Raw genomic sequence first — 12707 nt, 5'->3', positions numbered from 1 at the left:
GCTTCCTCGATTATTCCCCAAAGCATGTTCAAAGCGGGGGGAGGAAAATTTGGTGGGAATCCTTAGGGCTTTTCAAGCCCTGCCAAAGATATAACCAAGGAGATGAGGGACATTCTGATGGAGGTAGTGCATATACCTAGCGAACACATCACTGAAAAGATTAAATTCATTGGTTTGGCAACAGTTGTCTCCCATGTTCTGCCCAACCCATCAAAATAATGGATTTGTTACATCTTGTTTACATCATATAATAACTTTGCACAGTAATAACCACGTCTAGGGACCCACTTACAATACGGCTGTCCCTTGACATAGTTGAAACACGGGTCAGTCTCAGTCTTGCACCTAAATATCCTTTTAACCATGCCCCCAAACTCACTGCGCTAGAGCCTTGGACATGACTGAGGCTCTCACACAGTTCAGAGATGTAGGCTCCAGCTACGCTCCAAGACTGAACCACATTTTAACTGTGTTGGGGGTACTCGCACTGTAACCCTGTTATCTGACATGGCTGTGATCGCAGGCTGAGAGCTATCTTTATCCACATCTGAGCCCCTTCCTTTCACTTAGTGTGTATGCCTCTATCATCCCTTTTCTGTCTCCTTTCGTGTTCCCTTCTCCCTCTCCTCTACCTCTCCATCACTTCTTCTAGTAGGAAATAATGCTGAAATGTGTCCAGTTCCTGTATTTGTGGAAGCTGCAGCCTCCTCCAGTTCTTAAGTCTTTCATATGCTCTCAGTTTAACTCTGTGCGTGTGTGTATGTAAAGGAGAAAGGGAATCATATTAAACAGTCTCAACTACTCCATCTAAAAATAATTAGAGATGAGCTCAAGCTATAGAGCTCAGATCTGACTCTTGATCTGGATTTAAAATCTCCCCCTGTTCTGAGTGGTGGTGGGGTATGCCGTTGTTCAGATCTGAGGTTTGGGTGGCTCATTATAGTATGAATCTAGGTCTGAATTCTTCCTAGGTTTGAGGTTTATCACAACTGAGATTTTGGGTTGAGTTCATCTCTAAAAACTCCCCCAAACCTAGATCTGGCTCTTCAAAGCATTGGGGCAGGTAACTCTATGCACTTTTTTTAAGGTAATAAACTAAAAGCATCAAGTATGTTTCCTAACTTTTATAATTAGTGCCTAGCTGTCAGAGTGGCAGGCACTTACATAAAATATTTATAGAAATAGATAAATTCCTGTAGACTGAGACAACCTTTTGATTGCAGTCACCATCATTTACAGATTAACTTTGTGTTGCATATGTGAAAGCAATCCCTATCTCTCTTGTGTTGAAATAAATGCAATATTACAAAACAGAATAATTAAACCAAAAGGATTTTTACATGATGCAACAGTCAATGCCATAAGAAATCACTGTATATGTATAGATACAGATATGATCTACACATACCAAACAGACAGTACAGATTTCAAATTACAAGTAGATATATAAGAAACTGATTTGGGAGTAAGCATTTTTAACAGTCCCTTAGTGGACAATGCTTCTTATTTATTTGCCATGTGGTATTAAAACACCTTGTTTCTGAAAAATACCGTATTGCATTCTGATCTCCACTGTAAGCCACTGATAATCATGATGTCTGTGATCCACCCAACAACATTTCTAGGTCTTGTTCAGTGTTAGACGATCACTCATTGGATGCAGGGTTGCATTCTGAGATGATCCCCTCGCAGTTCCTGAGAACGGCCAGCCGCCTTTGATTCGTTCAGATCTTGGAGCTAGGAAATGTTTAAAAAATGCTGACTCCCCAGATGGGAAAGCAGGAATGCCACTGACAGAGCCTAGAGCCTTGTCTAGTGTTGCTAACCACAGTTCAGCTCCACAAATATTAGAGTACTCTGTTGTAGATGTGTCATGGGGTGCCACCGCTGTTTTAACCAGTGTGTCATTTAGACCGTCTCTGAGCAGGATTAGATGACACGGGGCCAATCTGGCATTACACTAAGGCACCTTTACCATGGTCTGGCAGCATAAAGGGGCCTTATGGGGAGCAGAAACAGCACCCCAAGGATACCCCTGCAAAATGGGTCTCCTAGCCAGCATAGAACTAGCCTGATACAGCTGTGATCCCAGCCCCTGATGTTGGGGTCATGGAGTGGGATGCTGAGAATGGGGCAGGGGATGTAGCTTAGTAAACAGAGCTACAGCTGTTCTTTGTTTCCCAGGGCTCACAGAAGGCATGGGAAGCAGAGTTTAAGTTAGAGCAGCTCTGAGGTTGCTCTAACTTACGCTGAGGGCTGTGGCAACCCCCAAACAGCCCCAGAATATGGGGAGCACAAAGGTGACAAAAGACCACCATTGCCTTTTGGCCACCCCATTCCTGTGCCAGGTGTGGGAATGGAGTAACTGGGAAACGGGGTCACAATGCTAAAAATGGTGGTGCCAACCAGCACTCAGTCTACATTAGCGCCCCCAACATTGCTAACTTTGAAGGGTGGAAATGGGGCTAGCAACAAGAGGAAATTTTATTGACAAGGCCCAGGAGCATGACAAGGCCCAGGAGGAAAGGTGGGATGGAGCACGTTCTTTCCTTTTACTGGTAATCTTCAGTATTTTGGGGCTTGACCCTTCAGCGAAAGTGCTGGGTGTGCAGCATCTTTAAGTATCAAGCCCTTTGTTTATACAAATGGACCATTAAACTTGTGCTGTGTAGATATAATTTCTTACCAGTACTAAATGGCTGTACCCAGGAGCGGCACCAGGGTTTCTGGTGCCCTAGGCAGAATTCGGGGGGCGGCATTTTGTGCGCCCCCCACGGGGCGTGCGGGAGCTTCCGGTTCCACTCCCATCGCACCGCCGAAGAAGGACCCTCCGCCGAAATGCCGCAGGCGACAGCAGCAGTCATTGAGCTGCTCAGTTGGCTGCCGCTGTTTTCCACGGCACATCGGCAAAAGGTCCTTCTTCGGCGGCGCGACGGGAGCAGAACCAGAAGCTCCCGTGTGCCCCCTGGGGAGCGCACAAAATGCCGCCCCCTGAATCCTGGCACCCTAGGCGATCGTCTAGGGTCGCCTAATGGAAGCGCCGGCCCTGGCTGTACCCAGAAAGCAAGGAAGACACTTTGATTAGGCAAGATCCAGCTCTCTAAGTCCCTGGGAAGGAAGGATGAGAACTTAGGGAGCAGAACTGAAACAGCCGAAAGAAAGACAGGCATGGACAGAGAAGAACAGGAGACAGTGAAAGAGGGAGGGAGTAAATGAGAGAAGGAGAAGGGAAAGATAAGCCTGGTCTGGTGGTAATAGCAGGTGACTGGGAGTCTGCAGATTTGAATTCTGCTTCTGGCTCTGCCACTGACTTGCTGTGTGATCTTGGGCGAATCACTTAACCTCTCTGGGCCTCAGTTTCCTTTCTTAAAAGAGACTTGAGAGGCTAAATGCATCAGTGTTTGCAAAGCACTTTGAGATCCTCAGGTGAAAATTGATGTTGTGGTGCAAAGTATAATGACTGAAATGTGAGGGGAGGATGGAGATGGGAATGAGAGAGGAGACAGGAACAGGGGATGAAAGGAAAAGGGTGACTGATGAGCGGAAGAAGGGGAGGAAAGAGGAAAAAAGAGAGGGGACACCCAGTAATGGGGAAGTAATGGAAAGTGTGAGGAAGAGAAATGAGTAGCTGCTTGTCAGAGAGGATATATTTTCTTGCATTGGCAGTGAGGGGAATTAGAATTGGAGAGTTTGCCCTGTGGAGCTAGTGTGTGATGGCACAGTCTTGAAGTTAACAGTTTCCCTGCTGATAGCATCTCTGTCAAACAGCACTAGTGCAATGGAGCTGTCCTGGGGAGGGAGGAGCCATAGAACTATAAGGTCTGATCACAGAGCCGTCTCCAGGCAGGATGAGCGCCGGATGTAGAAGCGCCTCCCCTCGTGCCCTTCAGGCCTGTGCACAATTAACACTGGGAAAAAGCGGGCATCCTGGTAGGTGGGTGGGTTTTCATTGATGGCTAACTGGCTAGAGTAAGAGCAACATTGTTCATCCTGGCAGCCACGGTCCGCAATGCTGCTGCTGCAGCTCCTCCCGAGGCCTGTCCTGTGGGAGCCATGAACCCGGCACAAAGAGAAGCGGCTGGTGTTGAGGGAGAGGCGTGAGTTTCCGCTGCCACTGTGGAAGGCGTAGCGGGAGAAGATGGAGGAGTTGCTGGAGGCCTGGTTGCAGCATTCACAGCCATGAGCTATTTCACTGTACCCACACATGGAGTAGCCGTTGTACACAGGGGAGTGTGTCAGGTCCAGGAGCATGGCCTCCGAGTAGCTGGGGATCAGCTGTCGGTTGGTACAGATGTGCCATTCCAGTTCAGTGCTGTCCTGAGTGTTATCCCGGGGCATGCGATACCTATACAGGGGCTCCTCTGCTATGCCAGGCACTGTGTACTCTAGGCCTAGGAGCTTCTCAACATGGTAGTGCACGTACGCAGTCCGATACTCTATGAGCACCCGCAGTGGCCAGGAAATCATCAAGACAGCTGCCACCCAGAAAGTATAGTGGGACACGTACCATGGGAGATGCTCTGGGTCCCCATAGGCCATCATAAGCTCTTTGAAGTCTATGTTTTTGAGCTGCATGCCTTCCCTGACCTCCATGTAGTCATCCAGCCCCTCAATCTCTGTGAAAAAGTGAGTCCTCTGGGTCAGGTAGGAGTTCTCTGACTCTGTGTTGGCAAAGCTGAAGCACTTGGTGAACTTCAGCTTCGTGGCTGTGTAGCATTCTAGGCCTAGCAGCTCCTTGGAGATGTCCTTGAATCCACAGTGAGAGTAGTCAAACTCAGCTTCAGCCACATGTGTGTTGACCCGCTCATGGTAGACCTGCGTGGTGGTATAAGCATCACCATTGCGGTACTGGGTCACCTGCCGGGTGCGTCGCACAAAGTGGTAGCTGATGGCCTTCCACCAGATACAGGGAGTGGCTTGCTGCATGCGGTTGATACGGTCATAGACGCTGTCCACATCTGCCTTGTACTGGAGTTCGCTTTTGGCATGGCAGTGCCAACATTCCACCAGGTAGGCCACGTACAGCATGGTGAGGAAGGCTAGGGGGATGTAGACATAGCCATCAGAGCACGGGCTATCATGGTAGATCATAGACTTGCCTTTGAAGGAGCTATCAAAGCTGAGCTTGGTGACTCGGGCTAGCTGACACCAGGCCACAGCACCCACGCAGCCATACATAAGGATGGAAAGAAGGAGGCATTTCCAGTGGGATTCTCTGCACATGGAGGCACTCAAGGACTGCTTGACAGGGCGTTGCTGAGAAGCAAGAGAAAGAGTAATTTATGTCAGTGGCATCATTTTACATAATACATGACTCTTACTTTCAAGATTGTGTTGCTAGCTTGGGCCTATAGGCAGAGCCCTCAGTAAGGTGTGGTTTATAAACTGCAGTCACAGGAGTAGCCCCAGGAAGCACTGTGCCTCAGAAATGTCTCTCCAAGGCACAACACCTTCCCTTTTCTTTCCTTGCTTCGCAATGGGAGTAACATGCGGCTGGCCTATACCGACAGGAAATCTACTGCAGACCTCTCTCCTTCTGGTCAAACTAAAATCGCAGCCTGTCTCTCTGACATCTCCTTATGGAGGTCTAGCCTTCAGCTCAGGCCAAATATGGCTAAACCAGATCTTTCTTCCAAAATTCTCCCCGCTACCTCCTTTCACAGTCTCCGAGGACACCACCATTCTTCCTGTCACTCATGCCTATAGCCCAGATGTCATCTTCGATTCAGACTTCTGTCTAGGTCCTCATATCCAGGTTTGTACATTCTTTCTGCTTAACATCTCTAAGATATGGCCATTCCTATCCATACACACAGCTAAAACTCTCATCCAGTCTTCTTATCATCTCGCGTCCCAATTACTGCCACATCCTTTTCTCTGGCCTTGACAAAGGCAATTGTGCCCTTTTCATATCCATTCAGAAGGCAAAGATCATTTCCTGCCCTGTCTCTTTGACCATGTCACCCCTCTCTTCGTATCCTTTCATGGACTCCCTCTTCTCTGTTGTATCAAACGCAAGCTGCTTGTCTTCACTTTCAGGCCCTTCATGACAGAGCCCTACCTAGGGTTTAATTTGTAATGGAAGAGGTGCTGTGGCTCAAGCAATTTTTTTACATTCACAACAGATGCAGCAACCCCAGAGGCACGGGGGCTATGAACTGCCAAGCCTAGAGGTGCCGGGGCTCAGCCCTGGCACAAATTAAGCACACTACCTGTCATCTCTTATTCAGTATGGAAAAGTCATCTCCTGCCTCTGACCAGCCCGAGGCCAGCCTCCATCACCCATGTGTTACATTTCAAAAAAAGCACCTTTTGTGCTTTCTCCCCTGTTGTCCCTCATGCCTGGGAGATGCTCTCTGTAGCCATCTGCAAACCCTTCCTTAAAACTTTACTGTGCTGTGATGCCTGCAAAAGACATGACAATGGTTAGGCTGCCGGTGTGCTGAGGCCAGCGTCGATCATGCTGACCAATACTGTCTCACTGTGTCCTTGTACTATCCTCATGTGTTAGGGGCAGAGCCAACGCTTCACCCATTCTCACCTCGCCCATGTGCTCAGGGGTGAGGATAAGCAGAGGCACAATACCTGCTCACTCCTGTGTGCCTAGGCCCCAGATCCAATAGCCCACACAGGGTTCTTATTCTCTGTTACTCCCCTATAAGGACACATAGTCCAACTTCTGCTTTCATGTACATCCTGTGCAATCCCACTGAAATCAATAGGGTTGCACAGCGTATGAATGAAAAGACAATTTGGCTGCTGTCTCGGCCCTTACATTCTGCAACTGCTAAATTTCTGAATCCATGCTCTGTTGCTGAGAAGCCTTGGGAGCACTCTTCTTTAGTGGTTTTGCACCCACTCATTCTGGCCACGCCCCAGAGTCGGCAGAGACCTGCCAGAGCAGCATGAAGCCGGAGGAATGTAAACCAGAACCAGGGCCTGTGCCTCCAGCAGCACGGAGCTGACTCAGAGGTAAGAGCGACACCTACCAAATTATCAACACCATGTGTGCAGCAGTGTTGTCTTGAAGGTCTCCCATCCAGAAACTGACTAGATTCAACCATGTTTACTTTCAGTTCTGACAGAATCACAGTTCCAGGTGGCATGGTAACAAGCTGAAAACAATATTGGCTAGAAGCAAAAAAAAAGGGCTTATGCTATGTAGCTAATGGTATATATGTGAATAGTTCAAATCCAGGAGATCCCCCTGCTTTTGGGGCTCAAAAGGCAGGACACATATCACAAGTGTTTACAATTTACACTCGTACACTCCCACCTGTGTTCCGTGAGAGGACAGGATTAGCGTCCTCACCCTGATGATGTTGCAATGAATCTGTTGCATGTCATGCTGTGCTGGGCTGTAATAAGAAACAAATCAAGCCAAGTAGCCAGAAACTGTAGCAACTGAGCTGTCTCTTTATAAAGAGCAGCAGCAGCGAGAGTTCCAGTACCCGCTGGCTCCAGTGTACAGGCTGGGAGGAGCACACTCAGCAAGAGCCTTACACCTGATGTGTCTCTGTCCTGGCCTCCCTCTTGCTACTGATGCCATTTGACCCCACTCTATAGTAAGGGTGTTGCAGCAATAAAAACAGTGAAACACACCAAGACACATACACCATCTCTCTGCTTTTCCACCTCTGATGCAAAAATAGAACCAATTTATCTCCCAAGAGGCCCCCTCTAACATTCCCAAACTTCTTAACAGCTTCCAACAGATGCCATGTTTTTGTTTCCCCTTAATATTGGTTGCCTGAGGCCCACAACAGGCAAGATTCAGTTCTGGACCAGTGATGAGTTTAAGGTCCAATGTTTCATGACCCTGCAGAGCTAGAAATGGGAGCTTTATGCCATTTGAAAAAAGAGTTTGCCCTTTTCCCAGTGGGACAGCAACATTTGCTTTTAACGTTGCAAGGCTGAGGTTTGACTTTAAAGTCATTCATTTTTAGGCATGAAAGAGCTATTTTAGGTCATTTTTAGAGGTCTTTATTGCTTTCTTTGAGGCTGAGCCCTGTACAGTTGGACTCATGGGACTAGATTCTAATTTCATAGATTCTCATCTCACTCTGGTGTAAACTCAGAGTAACTCCAGTGATTTCAGTGGAATTACACCAGTGTAAATCTAGAGTATCTGAGATCAGAATGCTTCCAGGAAGAAATTATGACAACCACTGGCAGTGTAAAAGGACCAAATTTATAAAAATGTAATTTACATCCACTTTAAGGCCCTGTTATGCTGCCATAGTGGTGTAAAGGGACCTTATTACAAATGTAAATCAGGCCCATTTTTCCTCATCTCCTTTAGGGAACTCTGAAGAGAGCAGTAAAATGGTTACAACCAGCACCCAGAACTCTGAACGATAACTGCAAAACAGCTGGAGCCATGTAGGTATATGATTGAGTCCAGATCCAACCACTGAGGGTATGTCTACACTGCAATGTCAGCCCAGGCTATGACTCAGGTTCAAGCCTTAAGCCCCCTTCCATCTACACTCAAATCTCTCAGGCTTGGACCCAGGGTCCTAGGAGCCTGTGAAGGTAGAGGGTCTGAGCCCAAGTCAAAGTAGGACCCAGGGTTTGAGCCCTATCATTTTGCAGTGTAGATGCAACCCCCCTGCACTCAGGTTCTTGGAGTCCACCAAAAGTCTCCACACTGATGTGGGCAGACTTCATTTGTCCTCTCTCTCCCAAGAATAGTCAGTCGACTCCAGGGAAAAGGAAGCACCCCACCTTGTTCTAATACAACAGCTTAGCATTTTATTCTGACAGCCAACCTGCAAACAAACCATCGGAGGACCTACAGTGATTGCCATGGATACTGACCAGAAGTCCTTTCCAAAGCATGCTGCATTGTGGTTACAGGAGCACAGTCTGATTTTGGTTAATCTATTGTGTGAGGCCATGAGAGATTAACCAAACAATTAATTTTATTAGTAAGAGTACCAGAAATGACCACACATACCAGCAAACGGCAAAGAAGCTGGTGGTTCTGGAAATTTACCGTAGGGGTGATCAGTGCAGGGAATGGATTAAGTGGATCAAGACCAAATACCAGAAAACCAGAGATCACAAATGTGCCTATGGCAACTCACCAGCATTGTACCTATTTTACGATGAGTTTGACCCAGTGCTGGGGATTACACTGAGCACTGGGCCATCAGCGGTGCACGATGACCTGGTCAGCTGGGATGATGTCCTGCTGGCCCCTGTAGCCAGCATGGGAATTGATGAGAGTCAGCAGTAGGCACCGAATGAGGCAAATGAAGTGACTCTGCTGATGAAACCAGTCCCAGAGGAGGTTTTGCTGCAGGAGCAACTCACCCTGGGGCCATACTCAGAGGAGCTTTTTGATGCTCTCCTGGCCCAGAGGAACAGCCCACTGTGGATCCGGCAGCAGAAATGGAAGAGGGAGAAGCTGCCCTGGAGCCTGGTAAGTTTCTGACTCTATTTGTATATTTCTTACTGTAGGAATGAGATGGATTTTGGCTCTATGAACCAATCCAAACCCTGGGAAGCAGTGTATATCTGCTAATGCATCCCCCCTCCCCACACTGTGGAATTCAAAATGGAGACAGGGAAACACAAACAGTAAAACAAACATGTAAAAGTGAGTTTTTACTGGGAAGCAGAGGCGGATTACAGTTTGTGGGGCCCTGGGCCAGGACAAAGGGGGGCCCCTCCCCACCCGTTCCGTCTGCAGTCCCCCCCACCCCTCGGTGTTCCTGCCAGTGAGCAGGGTCAGGGGGCAGTGGCTTGCCCTGCTCTGACCCCCTGCCTGGCGTTCCTGCCGGGGAGCAGGATCGGGGCACGGGACTTGCCCCCCTTTGCCTGCCTTCCCGGCACTCCCACTGTAGAGCAGGGTCGGGGCGAGGGGGCTTGCCTGGCTGTGTCTATGGAGCATCAGTGGTGTGAAGCAGCCCTCTGCCAATACACTGAAATTCAGTCCTTGAAATTCCGAGATGATGTTTTCTGGGCTCCTGCACTGAGCTATTTGAGACAGTAACCCTCAGAGTCTCATCCTATTCCAAGAGGAAAGACAATCTGAAAGGCAAGCAGCAAGGCTCGGTTTGGCTGCGCAGCTTGAGGACAGGGTAGTGGTGCAGGAGCAGGCATTTGCTTCACAGTTCCTGGAACAGGAAAGGCGGTGAAGGGAGGACAACTGAGCACAACAGAGAGAACTCTTTGAGCAGCGGCTGTCTCAAATGGCCGCAAAAGTAAAGGCTCCACTGGCTTGCGTCCGCTTCATGGTATCCTGGCCTGCATTCCAGGAACAGCCTGGACAACTCCATGGCTGGGTGGGCCATGCAATTGAGCCCTATCAGCTGCTGGGCTGGGCAAATGTGCCCTGTGCAGTCTTCAGTGCTGAACCCCTCTGTGGATGCCTCCACACCCCTGCTCCGGCACCAAGTGCATGGCAAAAGTGAAAGGAGAATGGTGCGCCAGGGGAAACACAATAGTGTGTGTATAGGGTGTCTTGTACATTGTTTCACTGTTTGCACATGTTTATGCTCTTGGATACTTTTAAAGCTTTTGGTGTTGCTGGTGTTATGGTGGGCTAATGGCAGCTGGCCTGCCAGGCAGTGGTTGAATATTGTACTTTTCCACTAACTGTGTAAAAATAAAGTTTTTTATTTCATAAAGAAGACGTATTGCCATCACTGCAACACATCATGTAATGTGTATTTCAAATAATAAAGATAAACAGAGGAGCAGGGACAAGTGGGAGGTTGTATGCAAAACCCATGTCTCACTACAGCTATTAACATCAATCCATTCTGGTTTCTCCACCCCACCCCATTACATAAACAGTCACGTCATTCAAAACTACAATGCAGGGCAATCAATGCCCCACAAGCACACAGAGGTGCTATTCTCTCTCTACAGTTGGCCCATGGAGCACAAAGCCTCTCTGACTTCTGTTGCCTGGGTGCATCCAGCTCCAGCTGTGGTAGATGCACTTTCTGGCTGAGTGTATAGGGTGACCAGACAGCAAATGTGAAAAATCGGGGGGGGGGGGGGGCGATAGGAGCCTATATAAGAAAAAGACCCAAAAATCAGGACTGTCCCTATAAAATCGGGACATCTGGTCACCCTATGAGTTTATCAGTTCAGAGGGCCTTTCAGTCACAGGTTCATTCAGGGGAAAATGGCTCACCATTGGCTTCACAACGATCGTGAAGAGCTCAGCAAGCCACAGAAATGCGGACAGCATTGATGACACTAGCATCCAAATAGGTCTATAGATATCATCTGCGGGATTTCAGTCTGCCTGTAAAGGAGTCCGGCCGAGGTCCGTCCCTCGGCGGGGCTGTGGGGTATCCCACTGCCTCTTCTAGCTCGCTGTCCATCTGGGCTCTGCGCTAGTGGGGGACCGCGGACACACGGTTAGGGCCGCAGGCCCTTTAAGCCGGGGCTGAGCCAAGAGTTCTAGAGCAGCCCAGGCCCTAAGTCAGGGCGGGGCAGCAAGCAAATAGTCAAAGACTCAGGCCTTTAGGCAGGGGCTGAGTCAGTAGTTCATAACAGGAGGTCCTAGCCTCTCCAGGCCAGGGAAAAGGGGGAGTCTGCCACCCAAGGAGTGAGTGACAGGGGGGATGCAGGCCCTCCCACTCCACTGCGTCCCAGCCCGGGGTCCTAGCAGCGGCAGAAACTCGCTGCTGTCAGTGGGGATCCTGGCCGCAACACACTGACATCGGCTTTGGCAGTGTTGCAGCCAGACTGGGGTCAACTGTCCCCGGGCTACTTCCACACTCCCCCTCGTAGGGTACCTGAGTCGTCGTAGCGTTGCCGGCGGTCTCAAACACCATCCGTTCCTCTGAGTAAGTAGCAGATGGTAGGCTCGGCTCCTCCTCGGGGTAGCGGCCAAGAGGCAGGCTCGGCCAGTCCTCCTCGGGGTAACGTGCGAGGGGTAGGCTCGGCCAGTCCTCTCTGGGGTAATGAGCGAGGGGTAGGCTCAGCCGGCCCGGTGCGACCTCAGGCCGGCTGCGGCCTTCTGCTGTCTCCCCAGAGGGGAGCTCGGTCGCAGACGTCTGGCCTCTCCGGCGGCTGGTTCCCAACTGAGCTCTGCCGTTGAGCTTTTATACTTCCGGGTCTGCGCCGTGACCTCTGAGGGGCGGTCGCAGGACCCAGTGACTCCGCCCACATTGGTGTTAGGGGAGGTCCGTCCCTCGGCGGGGCTGTGGGGTATCCCACCGCTTTGCTACACTGCCATATGCACATTCAGCCACCATTATATACCTGCTAAGAGTGTAATTAAACCTTCTTTTGCCGGGGCATCTGAGATCAGAATATGGTTTCATAAGCCAAGGCAAAAGGGTGTACACAGCATCCCCCAGAATAACAGTGAGGATGGAACTTCATATGCAATAATGTCATGTGGTGGAAATCATGTCCCAGCCTGTCCATGAATATAGACTCTCTCAATCAGCAGAAAACCGTGGCATCATGAACTTTTCCAGTGCAGCCAACACTGATGTTCACAAATCGACCTCTGTGGTCCATGAGGGCCTGCATAACAATGGAACAGTACCCTTTGTGGTTTATGTACTCATATGCTCCATGATGAGGGCAAACTATGGGCACATGGGTCCCATCAGTGGCCCTGGCACAGTTTGGAAACCCCATTCTCTGAAAGCCAGCAATTACCTCAGGAATATCTTTTATACCTACCATCTTGTGGTAAACCACATGCCTGATTGCCTCAGAAACCTCCA

The 12707-nt window shown here is 49.4% G+C and overlaps 1 protein-coding gene across 3 annotated transcripts in view; it reads right to left on the bottom strand.

Moving 5' to 3' along the window:
• Positions 1-3138: 3138 nt before the first annotated feature.
• Positions 3139-12707, bottom strand: part of LOC123368456 (transmembrane protein 151B-like) — a 30863-nt gene continuing 21294 nt past the window's right edge. The window contains exons 2-3 of one of the 3 annotated variants that reach the window (XM_045013252.1): positions 7277-7358; positions 3139-5256 (exon numbers count right to left, since the gene is read on the bottom strand). In XM_045013252.1, the coding sequence (XP_044869187.1) occupies positions 3826-5256; positions 7277-7358 (1513 nt within the window). In that variant the 3' untranslated portion in view covers positions 3139-3825. The remainder of the gene's footprint in view (positions 5257-7276; positions 7359-12707) is intronic. The other 2 variants (XM_045013251.1, XR_006578787.1) reach the window with 2 other exon arrangements.

The sequence above is a fragment of the Mauremys mutica genome, chromosome 4 (genome assembly GCF_020497125.1).
Source record: "Mauremys mutica isolate MM-2020 ecotype Southern chromosome 4, ASM2049712v1, whole genome shotgun sequence".
Taxonomy (NCBI): Eukaryota; Metazoa; Chordata; order Testudines; family Geoemydidae; genus Mauremys; species Mauremys mutica.
The sequence above is the reverse complement of the archived record's forward strand: the minus strand, read 5'-3'. Positions and strand labels throughout refer to the sequence as shown.